General features: G+C 39.1%; 1 protein-coding gene across 1 annotated transcript; it reads right to left on the reverse strand.

Moving 5' to 3' along the window:
* Window positions 1-5,239: 5,239 nt before the first annotated feature.
* LOC128261965 (calaxin) lies at window positions 5,240-6,534 on the reverse strand. Its single transcript, XM_052995949.1, has 3 exons — window positions 6,058-6,534; window positions 5,587-5,688; window positions 5,240-5,527 (listed from the first exon to the last, which is right to left on the reverse strand). Exons 1-3 carry the CDS (start codon window positions 6,412-6,414, stop codon window positions 5,327-5,329), a joined length of 660 nt encoding a protein of 219 aa, XP_052851909.1. The 5' UTR covers window positions 6,415-6,534; the 3' UTR covers window positions 5,240-5,326.
* Between the last annotated feature and the right edge of the window lie 5,512 nt (window positions 6,535-12,046).

A 12,046-nucleotide genomic window follows, 5' to 3' on the forward strand; every position in this document is an offset into this window, starting at 1 on the left:
GGGACGGTAAAATCAGTTAACAAGTTGAAAGCTCTTCCCAGCGGGCTTAATTGTAACTTAAAGCCGTTGCAAATTCGCTTAAGCAAAAGTTGGCATTTTGGTACAAAAAGGCGAAACAGAAGCGGGTAAATCAATTTGCATTAAACATTCAAAGGCAAAAAATGCATAGCAGAAACACTCATAAAGAATGCAAACTGAGGTTAAACTCGGAGCGCACACTTTTAGTTTGCTTTGATTGAGTGAACGTGGCCGAAAAAAGTGTGGGCGGAAAATCCAACATAGCTGGCCACGCTTAATCAATGGCCCAATGGACAAATGGCAACAAAAACAGGAATAGGAACCGAAACAGGAACAGGAACAACACGATCGCCCACCTCCACCAGCAATCGCAATCATGGACACATTCAGTGGCTCTGCTCTGCTCGACAACACGGGACAACAAAACCGTAAGCAATTGCCAGTCGCATAATGTCCTGGTCGTCGGAAAATCAAGTTGAAAGTTCCTGGCAACTTGAGGTGCAAGTGTCGTGTTTTTGTCAACGGGCCAACAGCAGCAATTTCCGTTTCCTGTACGCCGCTGATGGAAAAACGAGGCAACGAGTCAACGAGTATAAAAGTTTAGATTACAAATTCACATACGTAACTGCAGCCGTACACTGGTCAGCAGTTGATTTACCGCTCTGTTACTGTTGTTGCCCTACACTCAGCCAAAGGGGGGATTCTTAAATTAACGTTGTGTTAAAAAAAGGTTAAGGTAAAGTGGCATAAGGCAAGCTTAGGGTCAGTAACAAAGTTAAGAACTTAAATGTGTTTCGAATATAATAGTTTTATATGAAGGTAAAACTGAAGAAAGTAAATTTGATTTAAGAAAAAGATGACATAAAACATAACACTAGCGTTATATGTTTTTATTGGTTGTCTATAGTATTTTATGCACTTTGTATAACTTGACTAATTTAATCGCAGAAATGAATGTGATAAACCGATAACAAAATTTTCCTTGAATGTAACAAACTTTCGGTGTAGCTTTCCTTTAGCCTTGTTTTCGTTTGCCGTGTTTTCTTTTTTTGGCCTGGCTTGTGTTGGCTTGTGTTGGCTTGTGTTGGCTTGGTTTGGCTTGGTTTTCGAAGCCGGTAGCATGTTTTGTGGTCAACTCGGGGCCATGGCAATGCAATTGGGGCTACCGGGGCTTCAGATGCTCCTCCAGCTCATCCAGCTGCTCCGGCTGCTGTACTTTTTGCCATTGCCACTCATGCGTGCCACGTGCAATGCTTTGATGTGGTGCTCCATGCCCATGCCCACGCCCAATCCCTTGGCCCCGGCGCCTTCTGTGGCCTGCTCCTAAATAAACTTGGGATAATAAGAGGCAAAGAAAACGAATTGCCACACAAGCTCGCCTCAAATGTTACTTCTGCATTTGGGCAAATTGGACTCGGCGAAAGCCGCACGGAGACACGAAACTTTGTAAATATTTTATGCATAAACACATACCACCTGGAAATGGCTTTCGACACAGCATCAAATAATATTTACTTGGCCAACACACACATACACATTGGTTCGGTTCATTAGGCCCTGAGAGCAAGTTGTGCCACAAAACCTGCAGATCAAGTCCGGATTGCGGCAGCTCATTGAATTTACCAACGATTGGACATCCCAGAGATACGACTGGAAAAGCCAAAAAATCTAAAAGTCGAAAAGAATGCGGATCAGCTGTAGCTGCGGAAAACGGTCCATAAATAAAGCAGCCTAATCAACACAGCCATTGGCAGCATTATTGTCACGTATTATTTTACATTTGTCTACGTTTGGCTTTCTCCTATTTTTTCGTTCCTTTTTTACCCATTTTTCTGCCATTGTCCTTGCCTGGCAAATGCATCCATAAATTGTGAGCTCCGTTCGGGCATCCTTTTTTTTATTTATTTAGTCCGTGTAAGTGGAGTTGAGTTCACTTTGCAATGCAATGCGCTGGGTGCAGGCTTCTCGCTGTCTCATTCTCGTCGAATTTCCCGTCTTCGTCTCAGTCTGGGACGATTTTTGGCAGCATCGTCTCCATCATGACCGAATTCTCCAGCTATTTTCCCCGATCGATATATTCTTGTTCCTGACTGTAGCGAAATTTCGCTTCAATTTAATTATAATGCTTTGGTGAACTGAAAGAATAAAAAATTGGAATCTTAAACAGCTTGAACTATTAAATTTGCACAGAAGTAAAAAAAAAATCCATAAGTTTATAATGTTTGTTATTAACTAAAAACTTTTAATGATTTATGTATATATATTTGTAATTGTGGCTTGGCCGTCTCTTAATGGAATATTTTTAAATTAAAATATAAAGTAACACAAAACAAGCCATTGATTTTTTATTTATTGCCCGACAAATGTTTAAATATCGTCTTAGTAATTGCCAAAATAGAGCGTCTTCTGTCCGTTCCCTTAAATTTTGAAGGAAAATGAATGTAGGCCTTGATGCTCTGGAGTTTGCTCCCTTTTCACATTTCTTGCCTTATGCTAATTTGTGCCTTCCTCACATTCTCGCTGGCAACTTAATCATGCATGTTTACACGCAAGTTCGAGTGGCAAACTCAAACACCCAGGGTTAACAACAGCAAAGTAAATGAATTTCACGGGCGAAGGAAGGTGGCCCCCGCCCCCATTGTTATTTGCATACCCGGGGGAGTGGCAGGGCATTCGGCACCCTTTCCAGTCCGTTAATCAACGAGCGCCTGCCTGAAGTCAAACATTTAACTAAATTAAGTCTGTTTGGTAAGAAGTTTTGCATAAATAATTACAAATAAGAGACTTAGACGGCAGTGATCGTGAGAAGGCTTAACCTAAAGACATAAGTCGAAATTATAAAAGGGAATATATTTTATTAAATATTCGACTCCAAATAATATTTGGAAAAAATATTTTTGTACATTTAATTATAAATGTATAAATATATATTATTAGACTGTAACTCAAAAAGGGTATAAAACAATATTTTTAATAACAATTTAGCTTTCTTAAAGAATATTTTTTCCCGAGTGTCCCGTTTACTTCCGACACCCTTTTATTACACTATTGTTACTTACTCTGAATTTCGTGTCGACTGGTATGCAAATGTGCCCACTTTTCTGGCCATTAGGCATGCCATTTGAAGAAGTAAAATCGTTATGTCCGGCAGGGACCAAATTTCTCTCCAGATTTGTAAATTAATCCCAAAAATAGTTCAATGTGTCAGATTTAAAATGAACATTCAATTTTAAAGTGCATTCAAAGCTGAAAAAATGTTTTTTTCTCCAATTAAAAAAACATAATTGTTATTAAAAAGTAGTTGGAAATATGAAGGAAATAGTGAAACAATGTGCGGATACTTGACACCTTCATTCCCATAAACGTACCTCGACTACAATGTCAAATTTAAAACCAAAATATCGCGATATACTTGAAAAGAATAAACTTTACATGAAATTGGTGAAATGAAACTAGGTTACTGAATTATCTTTTTTACAAAATAAATAATTATAATATGTATCTGTAGGCATACTCGGCTTTCGAGTTTACAAATATTAACTGCACTTTCCTGGACGAGTCGTTCTCAAAATTCGAATATTGCTATCTGAAGTCTGTGAATCGAACATACAAATACATATCCCTAAAAGTGAATCTTCTCAAGTTGCCTATTCGCAAAATTCAAGTATATAATTTTTTAAAGCCTTGTTGACTCACCCCAAATCTAAATTGCAGGTAAATCTTGTGATTTATCAACGGTTAAACGGATACAAGCCATTCCTTTACAACGTCACTGTTGATGCGTGCAAATTTTTGTTAAATAAATAATCTTCTCAAGTAACTGCTTTTATTTTCAGCCTCTTTTCGCCCTATTCCAACATGAATCATAAGTGTCCCTTACATTTTTAGAAATTTTTAACAATATAAAAACCGATCTTTCAGCATGATGTCCAGGTGGATAAATTACCATATTCTTATTTTAACTACAAATCGACGCATATATTTTTTCAGCATTTGGTATGCAGATGGAATTAAACGCGCAACCGCTAACGCCTATGGCACACTATCCTCCACTAATATTCCAAAAAAAAATAAACCAAAGTCTTCAACTGTTAATCTCTAGAATCACACAAAACTTTGTATTTCCCATCGACTTTAGTCTCAGAAAGCGTTAAGAAACTTCATATTTGGACATTCAACTTTGCAATATTCATTTTGGTATAAGCTACTCTAAGTTTAGACCCAATAACTAGATTTGCCTATGAACCTTGAAGCTGTATGGAATAATGTTTAATAGTGGGGAACTTAAATGCTTTTTAATCTAGATCTATTAAGTACTTTACCGAACTTTAACCGAAAACTATTTATTTTGTATATATCATATATATATAGCACGAAATTGTAGCTTAAAACCAATTACAAAATCGTTATGGTTTAGATGGCGCTCCCAAAGTGGAACCGCCATAATTAGAGCGACCGGCAAAGGGAAATACTTCAAGGGCTTGCAGTGCCTCAATGGTCGCCGACTGCAGCTGGAAGGCTCAAATGGCGAGTGTCCCCACAATGTAGAACACCATCCATCAAATGTCAATTGTACGCCAACTGCCAACAAATCAAGCTGTCGTGGGGCAATAGCAAAAGGGAGTCGACGAGCCAGTGGGGCGCTCAACCAGAGCAAAGTATTTCTGGAGCTCCGCTCCATATTTAAAATTATGCCACTAAAGCAGGCAGTGCACTTAAAAAAAAACCCAACTCAAACTTCAAATTTTTTTGTCATATCAATATTGAGTTATCAACATTGAAATCAATGTTGAGTTATCAATGCGACTATTTTATTATAATAATTTGTTGTATTTAAGCCCTACAATTAAATCTATCTGTTTGTTTCAGCCAGCATTAAAGCCGACCAAATTGTTGCCAAAGAAAAAACTTTTTATTTTGAATTATTTTTGGTAGCGATTGTGTCATATTAAATAACCCTTAAAATAAATATTTAATTTAAGATCTTTAAGTGGATATTTGGAAAGAAGTATACTATTTTGTGCTCCTATATATTTTTGTGGCACTTTTTCTCGGTGTACCTGAGAGGCAGCTGATGTTCCCTGTATGTGCACCATCCATCCATCTATCCAGCGTCTCGTTGCAGCTGTCAGCGCTCTATTCTGCAGTTCATCATCATTGTCATTGACATTTTCGAGTGGCTACAATGGCTGAACAGAGAAAAACGCGACGGCGGGGTGCACTGATTTGCATTGCTTTCGATTTATTTGCCCCTGAAAGATTTATTCGACTGGGGGAGTCCTGGCAAGCTGCCACATACCCTATACCCCTATATCGTGCCCATCTCGGGGATGTGAGAGTACATAGCCGTGCAGTAGGCGACCACCAGACGCGTCTCGTCCGTGGGAAAGATGGGACCCAGGAACTCGAGCAGGCTCGGCTGTTGCAACACGATCGATCTGTACTCCTCAAATGAGACGATGCCATCCTGGTCTTCGTCAAATTTGAGGAGTAAAAACTCCACCATGTCCTTAATGGGCAAAAGAAAAATTGGATGCAAGCCGTTAGGTTTATAAACATTCAGCTCACCAGTCGCATCTCGAGTACCTCGTCGTCGTCCCCGGAGAAAAATCTCTCGACCGAAGATGAAATTATCTCTCGATTAATGCCCAATCCATTTTTATCGTACACCTAATCTTAAAAAAATATTGTGTTATAACATCATCATCTATATTGTGTTCTTAGTGTCAGAAATATCTTTAACTTTAATAGAATATTTAGGCAAAGTGCCAAAATGCCCATCTTTTTTTTTATTATCATTTTGATTTTATTTTTACCTTTTCTAAATTTTAATTAAAGCAATTTTTGAATTAAATGAAAGAAAAGTTATATTTCATTGATGGCTGTCATACTTTAAGAAGAAATGAATAGCTTCAATTATATTGAAATAATACAGCAAAAACTTGAGAAATGGATTTAAAAATACATTTCTTAACATTAAGCTGGGTTTTTTCAAACTTTAATTATTATAAAATTTGCAAATATTCTGTGTCACATTACCATATATGCAAACTCCATCTTGCGCTCCATGTCCCCGCTCATGAGGATGGTCATGTAGTGAACGAACTCCATGGGTGTCACGTGCTTCCTGCCCCCCGCGATCAGGGTCACGATGCGATCCACCACGTCCATGTCGTAGAGCTGCTGGAACCCGATCACGATGTTGACCAATTGGGTGGAGGTGATCCGGCGTGCGGAGGGGCCGTTCTGGAGGCTGAACTTGTAGTAGATCAGCAGGATGCAGGTGACCTCCGAGTCGTTGAAGGGTACCAGCCGGGCTATTTGGGGCACCAGTCCGCCATAAACCGACTGGAATCGCAGGTTGTGCCGATCGTTCATCGTGAGGTCTAACTTCATCTTTGCTAGCTGGAAAATTAGCTAACGGAAATGCAATGCGTGCTAAAAATGTCATTAACGTGTGGAAATAACGCAAAGAAACTCAACTTTCAGTAATAATAAAAATCAAACACCAAACTATCTAACAAGGGAAAAGAAAAACAAAAGTAAGGTGATCCCTTTTAAAATTTCCTCTCATTTCGCTTAAATCATATTCTATGCCTTCAATAAATTAATGCCTTAGTTCCTAATCATTATTTCAACAGGAAACTTGTGTATGGTCTCTGCTAACCCACTTTTTATTGACATCTGATGTTCAAATATTTTCCTCCTACAGGGAACCCTGGGCTTAAAATAGATTTTAGAGGTGGAGTTGCCATGGATCCATTTAAATTTCGGCTGCAGGAAATTGCTGCCATTAAGCTCTTGTCTGATATTTTAGTGCAGTCACCGGAAGTGGCTTCGGGCGTCGATTTATTTAAAGAAAAAATCAAAGAGCAGAAAAGCGAAAGTGGTGTGGAAAGTGGGAGGACACTTTTCCGGACAGACGCATACATCAAACTGCCAGACAGACGACGGCGGCCCACAACATGCATATCAGTCAATTTATCTCCGATTGTGAGTGTGTGTAAAAAAATTACGCAATTTATACGGTTTGACCATGGGTGTGAGCCTGCGGACCCATTGAACTTTACCCAGGGAAATCTACATATTGATAAATGACCCCAGCAGCCAGCAAGGCAGAAAAATCGATGGACGAGCGGCACTTGACATTTAAAGCGCCCCGGCGAATTTATGCGAATTTATATTGCCTTTAGCAAGGCCTGTCTTTGATTTCATTTAATCAGATGTCGATAATTTCAAGGGCCCACCCCGAAAACTGGGTCACATTACTGACTGGCATGGATTTAACAAACTTAAAGTAAACTTTATTATGCACAGGCGACAGATGGAATGACCAACTGCAAGTGCAACTGTCCATGTCGCGGAAAAACTTCATCAAAATGCAGCCTCGGCTCCATGGGGCGGCGGTGGAAAAATGGTGGAAAATCGTAAACCGACAGCCGTAGCAAAGTGTAAAATAATTACTCGGCTTTTTCTGCATTACTTGCCCGCTTTTTGACGCACTGTTTCAAGTAATTAATTGAATAAGCGCCTTGGCCCGCAATTGTATTAAATTGCCCGCTGCATTCCCACTGATTGACTTTCTGTCCCTGCGCCAATAATTATTCAAAGTGGCATTGCAGCCAGATCCTGCTGAGAGGGCCTTGCAACACAATTTAAGGCTTTCAGATGATTTCACTTAAATTTGTCTTTGTATTCACTGGAAAAAAATATGAATATTGCAAGTAACATATGTTAATATAAGTAAAATAACATAAGTTCCCAATGAACTACTTTTTTGTTATACTTTTCGACAAAAATAATTACAATACAATTGATTTTTCAAACAATATATTGGAAAAACAGATAGCCTGCAAGTATATGCATTTTTTAGCAGTTTTTGTAAAGTTTTCATATTAAAAGAGATGACAGCATCAATATCCGAGAAAACGAAACAAGCAAATGAGGTTTCTGGGCTTAAAAAGGTAATTAAATATTGGCCCTGAAAGTCGCATTGCTTGAGATGTAAATATAATTCATTGCCTTGGCTTCTGGGCGAAGGCGTTTTGAAGCAGTTTGGATATTTGTGTTTTTAAGTATCTGGCTTGTATAACCTTCTCCCTTTCCAGAAAACATCGGGGAAAACTTGCAAAGTAGTTGCCAACTTTTATTGCCTGGCCAGTACTTGTCGACATGGTCCTTTCGAAACGAGGGGAACTGGGTGATCATTCTACACTTTTCTTCAGACGACCATCAAAAATACATGGCTTGTTGTGAATCTCGGCAAACATGGTCTGTGCACTGCATAATTGCGCTGGTAAAGTTGACGGGCAACATCTATGTAAATGGGAAATAAGTCTGAAAATGGGGAAAAAAATAAGAGGCTTAAAGGGCTGCGTGAATAATTGTCTGTTGCCACATAGCTGTGAAATAATTTGCAACCAAACGGAAAAGGCCACACGGCAGCACACACGAAATTATAGCGTTTAATTTTTAATTATGAGTGTTATTAACATGCCTGAAACTTTTCGCCACAGACACACGGCAAGCGAGGCAACTATGAAATAAATGGGTGAATAAAAAACCGCAGGGAGATACAGGAAAAAAGGCGTGGGGCAGAGATGCATACGTGAATGTAATTATTTTGCATTTAAAAAAAGACCACTGCTCATGTGCGATGAAGCCCTTGAATGCTGTTTGCCACCTAATTATCTTGACTAATTGCTAGGCAACAAAAGGCACTGCCTTAATATTATCATACTTTAGTCAACCCAATGGCCACCTTGAATGGCTTCCGAATTAATTACAAAATAATAAAGCCAGGCAGGCGGTAAGGGGATTATGTTGGGGCTTTTAGGATATAAGCAAAGAATACGCCAAACAATAAAATATTATGTTTTCAAAGGAATGTTTTTGGATGAGTATTAAAAAAATGTAATATAAATGCAACAATCAAATGGTTTCTTTTAGACATATAATATTTTATGGCTAAAATTTTATTTAATAATACTTTATTAACTTTAGACTGCCAATCCATTTAATAAATTATTTGTTTTTTGATGTACAGATATTGTGCAATTATTTTTACCTTTGATTAAGAAGTCAAATAATTAAAGCTGTCAGCGATTTAAGAGGCGACTAGTTTACGAAGACTTAACAGCTTGACTAAGGCGGCCATTAAATTTTATATTCACCTGGTTGGTGAAATAAAATGAGGAATTATTTTGTATTTACATGCAACAAAAGCGATAAATATAATCGTGCGCCATTTGTTTTTGTTTATGTAGTGAAAAAAACATCGCCGGGCAGTTGGTCACTGATTTATGGTCGGAGTAGAGCTGGGGTCGTGTCACTTACAAGTCGAACAGCAGCTGTTGGTGCTGCTGCTGCTGCAGTGTTGCTGTCGGGATGCAATTGCAGTTGCAGTGGCAGCTGCAACAGGAATCGGTGCTGCATCTGTATCTGCGGTCGCGTTGGCTTTGTTTCCGGGCCACGTTCATTATTCATCAATAGTTTTTTGGCCAGAACGTTTTAATGTAAAGTGGCCCGCTTTTTGTGCATGTTTGTTTAAGCGCTTGTACTGCAGGTGTTGATGCAATATTAATGGCATTTTAAATGCCGCAAATGCCGGCTTGCGTAGAAAGTCTTTTTGATATTTTTCACCAATTAATTTGCCATTTAATTTTTAATTATATTATTGCCGACAGCAAGTGGCTTTTGTAACACGAACATCGCACATTTCATATGCAAGTTTTGGGCCAAATTTATTGTAATTTACTTAAGAGCCCCGAACAGAACGGGTTCGAACAGCCCGCGAGTGTATGGTATAAATGCAATTTGCTCGTTATGTGCATTTTTAATGGCACGTAAATAAATTGCTGCCGCGCCATATTAAGCTCAATGCAGCAAACCCCATTAACATTGGCTCAAATAGCTTGTCGATGCCAGTGCCAATGAGTTGGACCAACTTTAAGCGGCCGACCTCTGCCGGCACATTGACGGCAAACTATTCTCTGGTGCCTCGTTAGCTGTTTCTGCCTGCTAGTTACGGGGCGTATGCGCAATGTGCCTGCTCTCGCTTCCCAATCATCATTGCGGGGGTCTAATATCGCCCTGGTGTGACGTTTGTCTAGCAATCATCATTACAGACATTAAAATGCCCGAAGGCCCAATTTCTTTGCAGTTAATTTGTTGAGAAATTCCCAAAATTCAAATCGCATAAGCTGACACTGGCTTTTTGTGCTCAGTTTCAATGATTTTGAGATCATGTCCTTTACTTATTCTGACGAATTAGGGGTTTATTAAACATGCTTATTTTCGTTGCTAATTTATTTATGGTATTTCCAAAATCATAAAAGTTTACAAAATATAACAATTGTTGGTCTTCAGAATTAAATTAATTAGCGTTAAATTTTTACAAAGAGGTATCGTGATGTATGGTACTTGTATTGTAGTTTAAGGAAGACTGCCTTCATCTTTGTCCCAACTGCAGTCATCCTATTCAGTGGCTTATTCAATTTACTGGCAATGCAATCTGGAACGATCGCCTGGAGTTGAGTTTTCAAACTCAACTCCCTGGTCCCGGCTTGTCTTGTAATTTACTTGGGCTAATTAGATGCAGCAATGTCGCCGCCCACGAAGGACATGCCCATGGCAGGCGGGTTGCATTTGCATAAATTGGGCATGCAACTTGTGAAGGCCGTCACATTATGTCGGACATGTTGGGTTTCCCAGAAATTTCAAATTTGTCGACGCTCATGACAAATACAGTGTCAACGTTTCGGGGTACCGGCCAACCAACACTTGGGACATAAATTAATTTAAATGTTAATTCGTTTATCGCGTTTTGTCATGCCGGTGCTGTCTTTGTCGTAATTGCCAATCATCTGGCTGGGCCACGCCCCTTTTTTTTCGACCCATTAATGGTCAGAAAGTCAATTAGTCTTTATTAAGTTGCAGGTCGCTGACTCGACAGACCAGTAATGCAAATACTGTGTCTTTTGGCCCCATAAAAATGCAGCGCACAGATACGCGAGATTCAGATACAGTTACAGATACAGATACGGCAGGGCGTTAATAATCAGCAACATTCACAAACAACAAAAGGCAATTTTTATGAAATAACCATGTGCGTGGGGGCTGGATATGGCATTCTGACCGAGTTCGCTAACAGCATGCGTGTACAAGATGGAATCATTAAAGGAAATGAGTTTTTTCCCCATCGGGTTATGACAAAAAATGCGTTAAAATAAATTATTTTAATGTAGTTCTCATGTCAGTTGTGTGTTTGAGAACCCCTCCATTCCACCTTCTTCACCTTTGTGCGAGTGCGCGCTTTTAAAATATTCATGTAATCACAAAAGTACACATGTAATAAAAAAAAGAGGCACAAGAAGTGTATGAGCACACTCGAAATGGGACCGAGTTCTGTGCAAATGTTTGCCCAGCCTACGGATGTCGAAGGTAAAAGCTTGCACTGCAAAGAAATATTTATTAAGCAATGGTAATACGTTTGAAATACTTTTTTTTCAGAACCAGTATTTTAAAAATTTAAAATCTAATTTTTGGAAAATATTCCATTACCACGAGTAATTTAAATAATTAATATAGGGTGGATCTGATAAAACAATCAATGCTTTTTAAATCAATTACAAAGAAGGCTGTGAAAAATATAACGTAGATCGCCTTTTATTATTACATTTCCGGAATAACAATACATGTATGTATACTTTTTGGTTAGTTTGCAGGCATTAATATATCTTAAGCTTGTCTCAAAAGTGAAGTAAACAATTGCTACTTTTTTTGTGACAGTGTGCAGTTAGTCTGACTGGTAATAAGCCCAGCCACTCGGAAATAAGGGCCAGGGCTAGCGCCTTTGACAGCCGCTGCCACAAAGCTTGACCAGGGCTCAGTTCAATTTGTCTCAGCTACTGGCTGCTGCTACTGCTGCTTCTGCTGCGAGTAATCGATTTATCGGGGTCGAGGGTCTGGGATGTTGTCGCCTGCAATTTGTGCAGCTGCTTGGCCCCGAAACTAATTGATTTCGATT

Source organism: Drosophila gunungcola, chromosome 3R, assembly GCF_025200985.1.
Source record: "Drosophila gunungcola strain Sukarami chromosome 3R, Dgunungcola_SK_2, whole genome shotgun sequence".
NCBI classification, from domain to species: Eukaryota; Metazoa; Arthropoda; class Insecta; order Diptera; family Drosophilidae; genus Drosophila; species Drosophila gunungcola.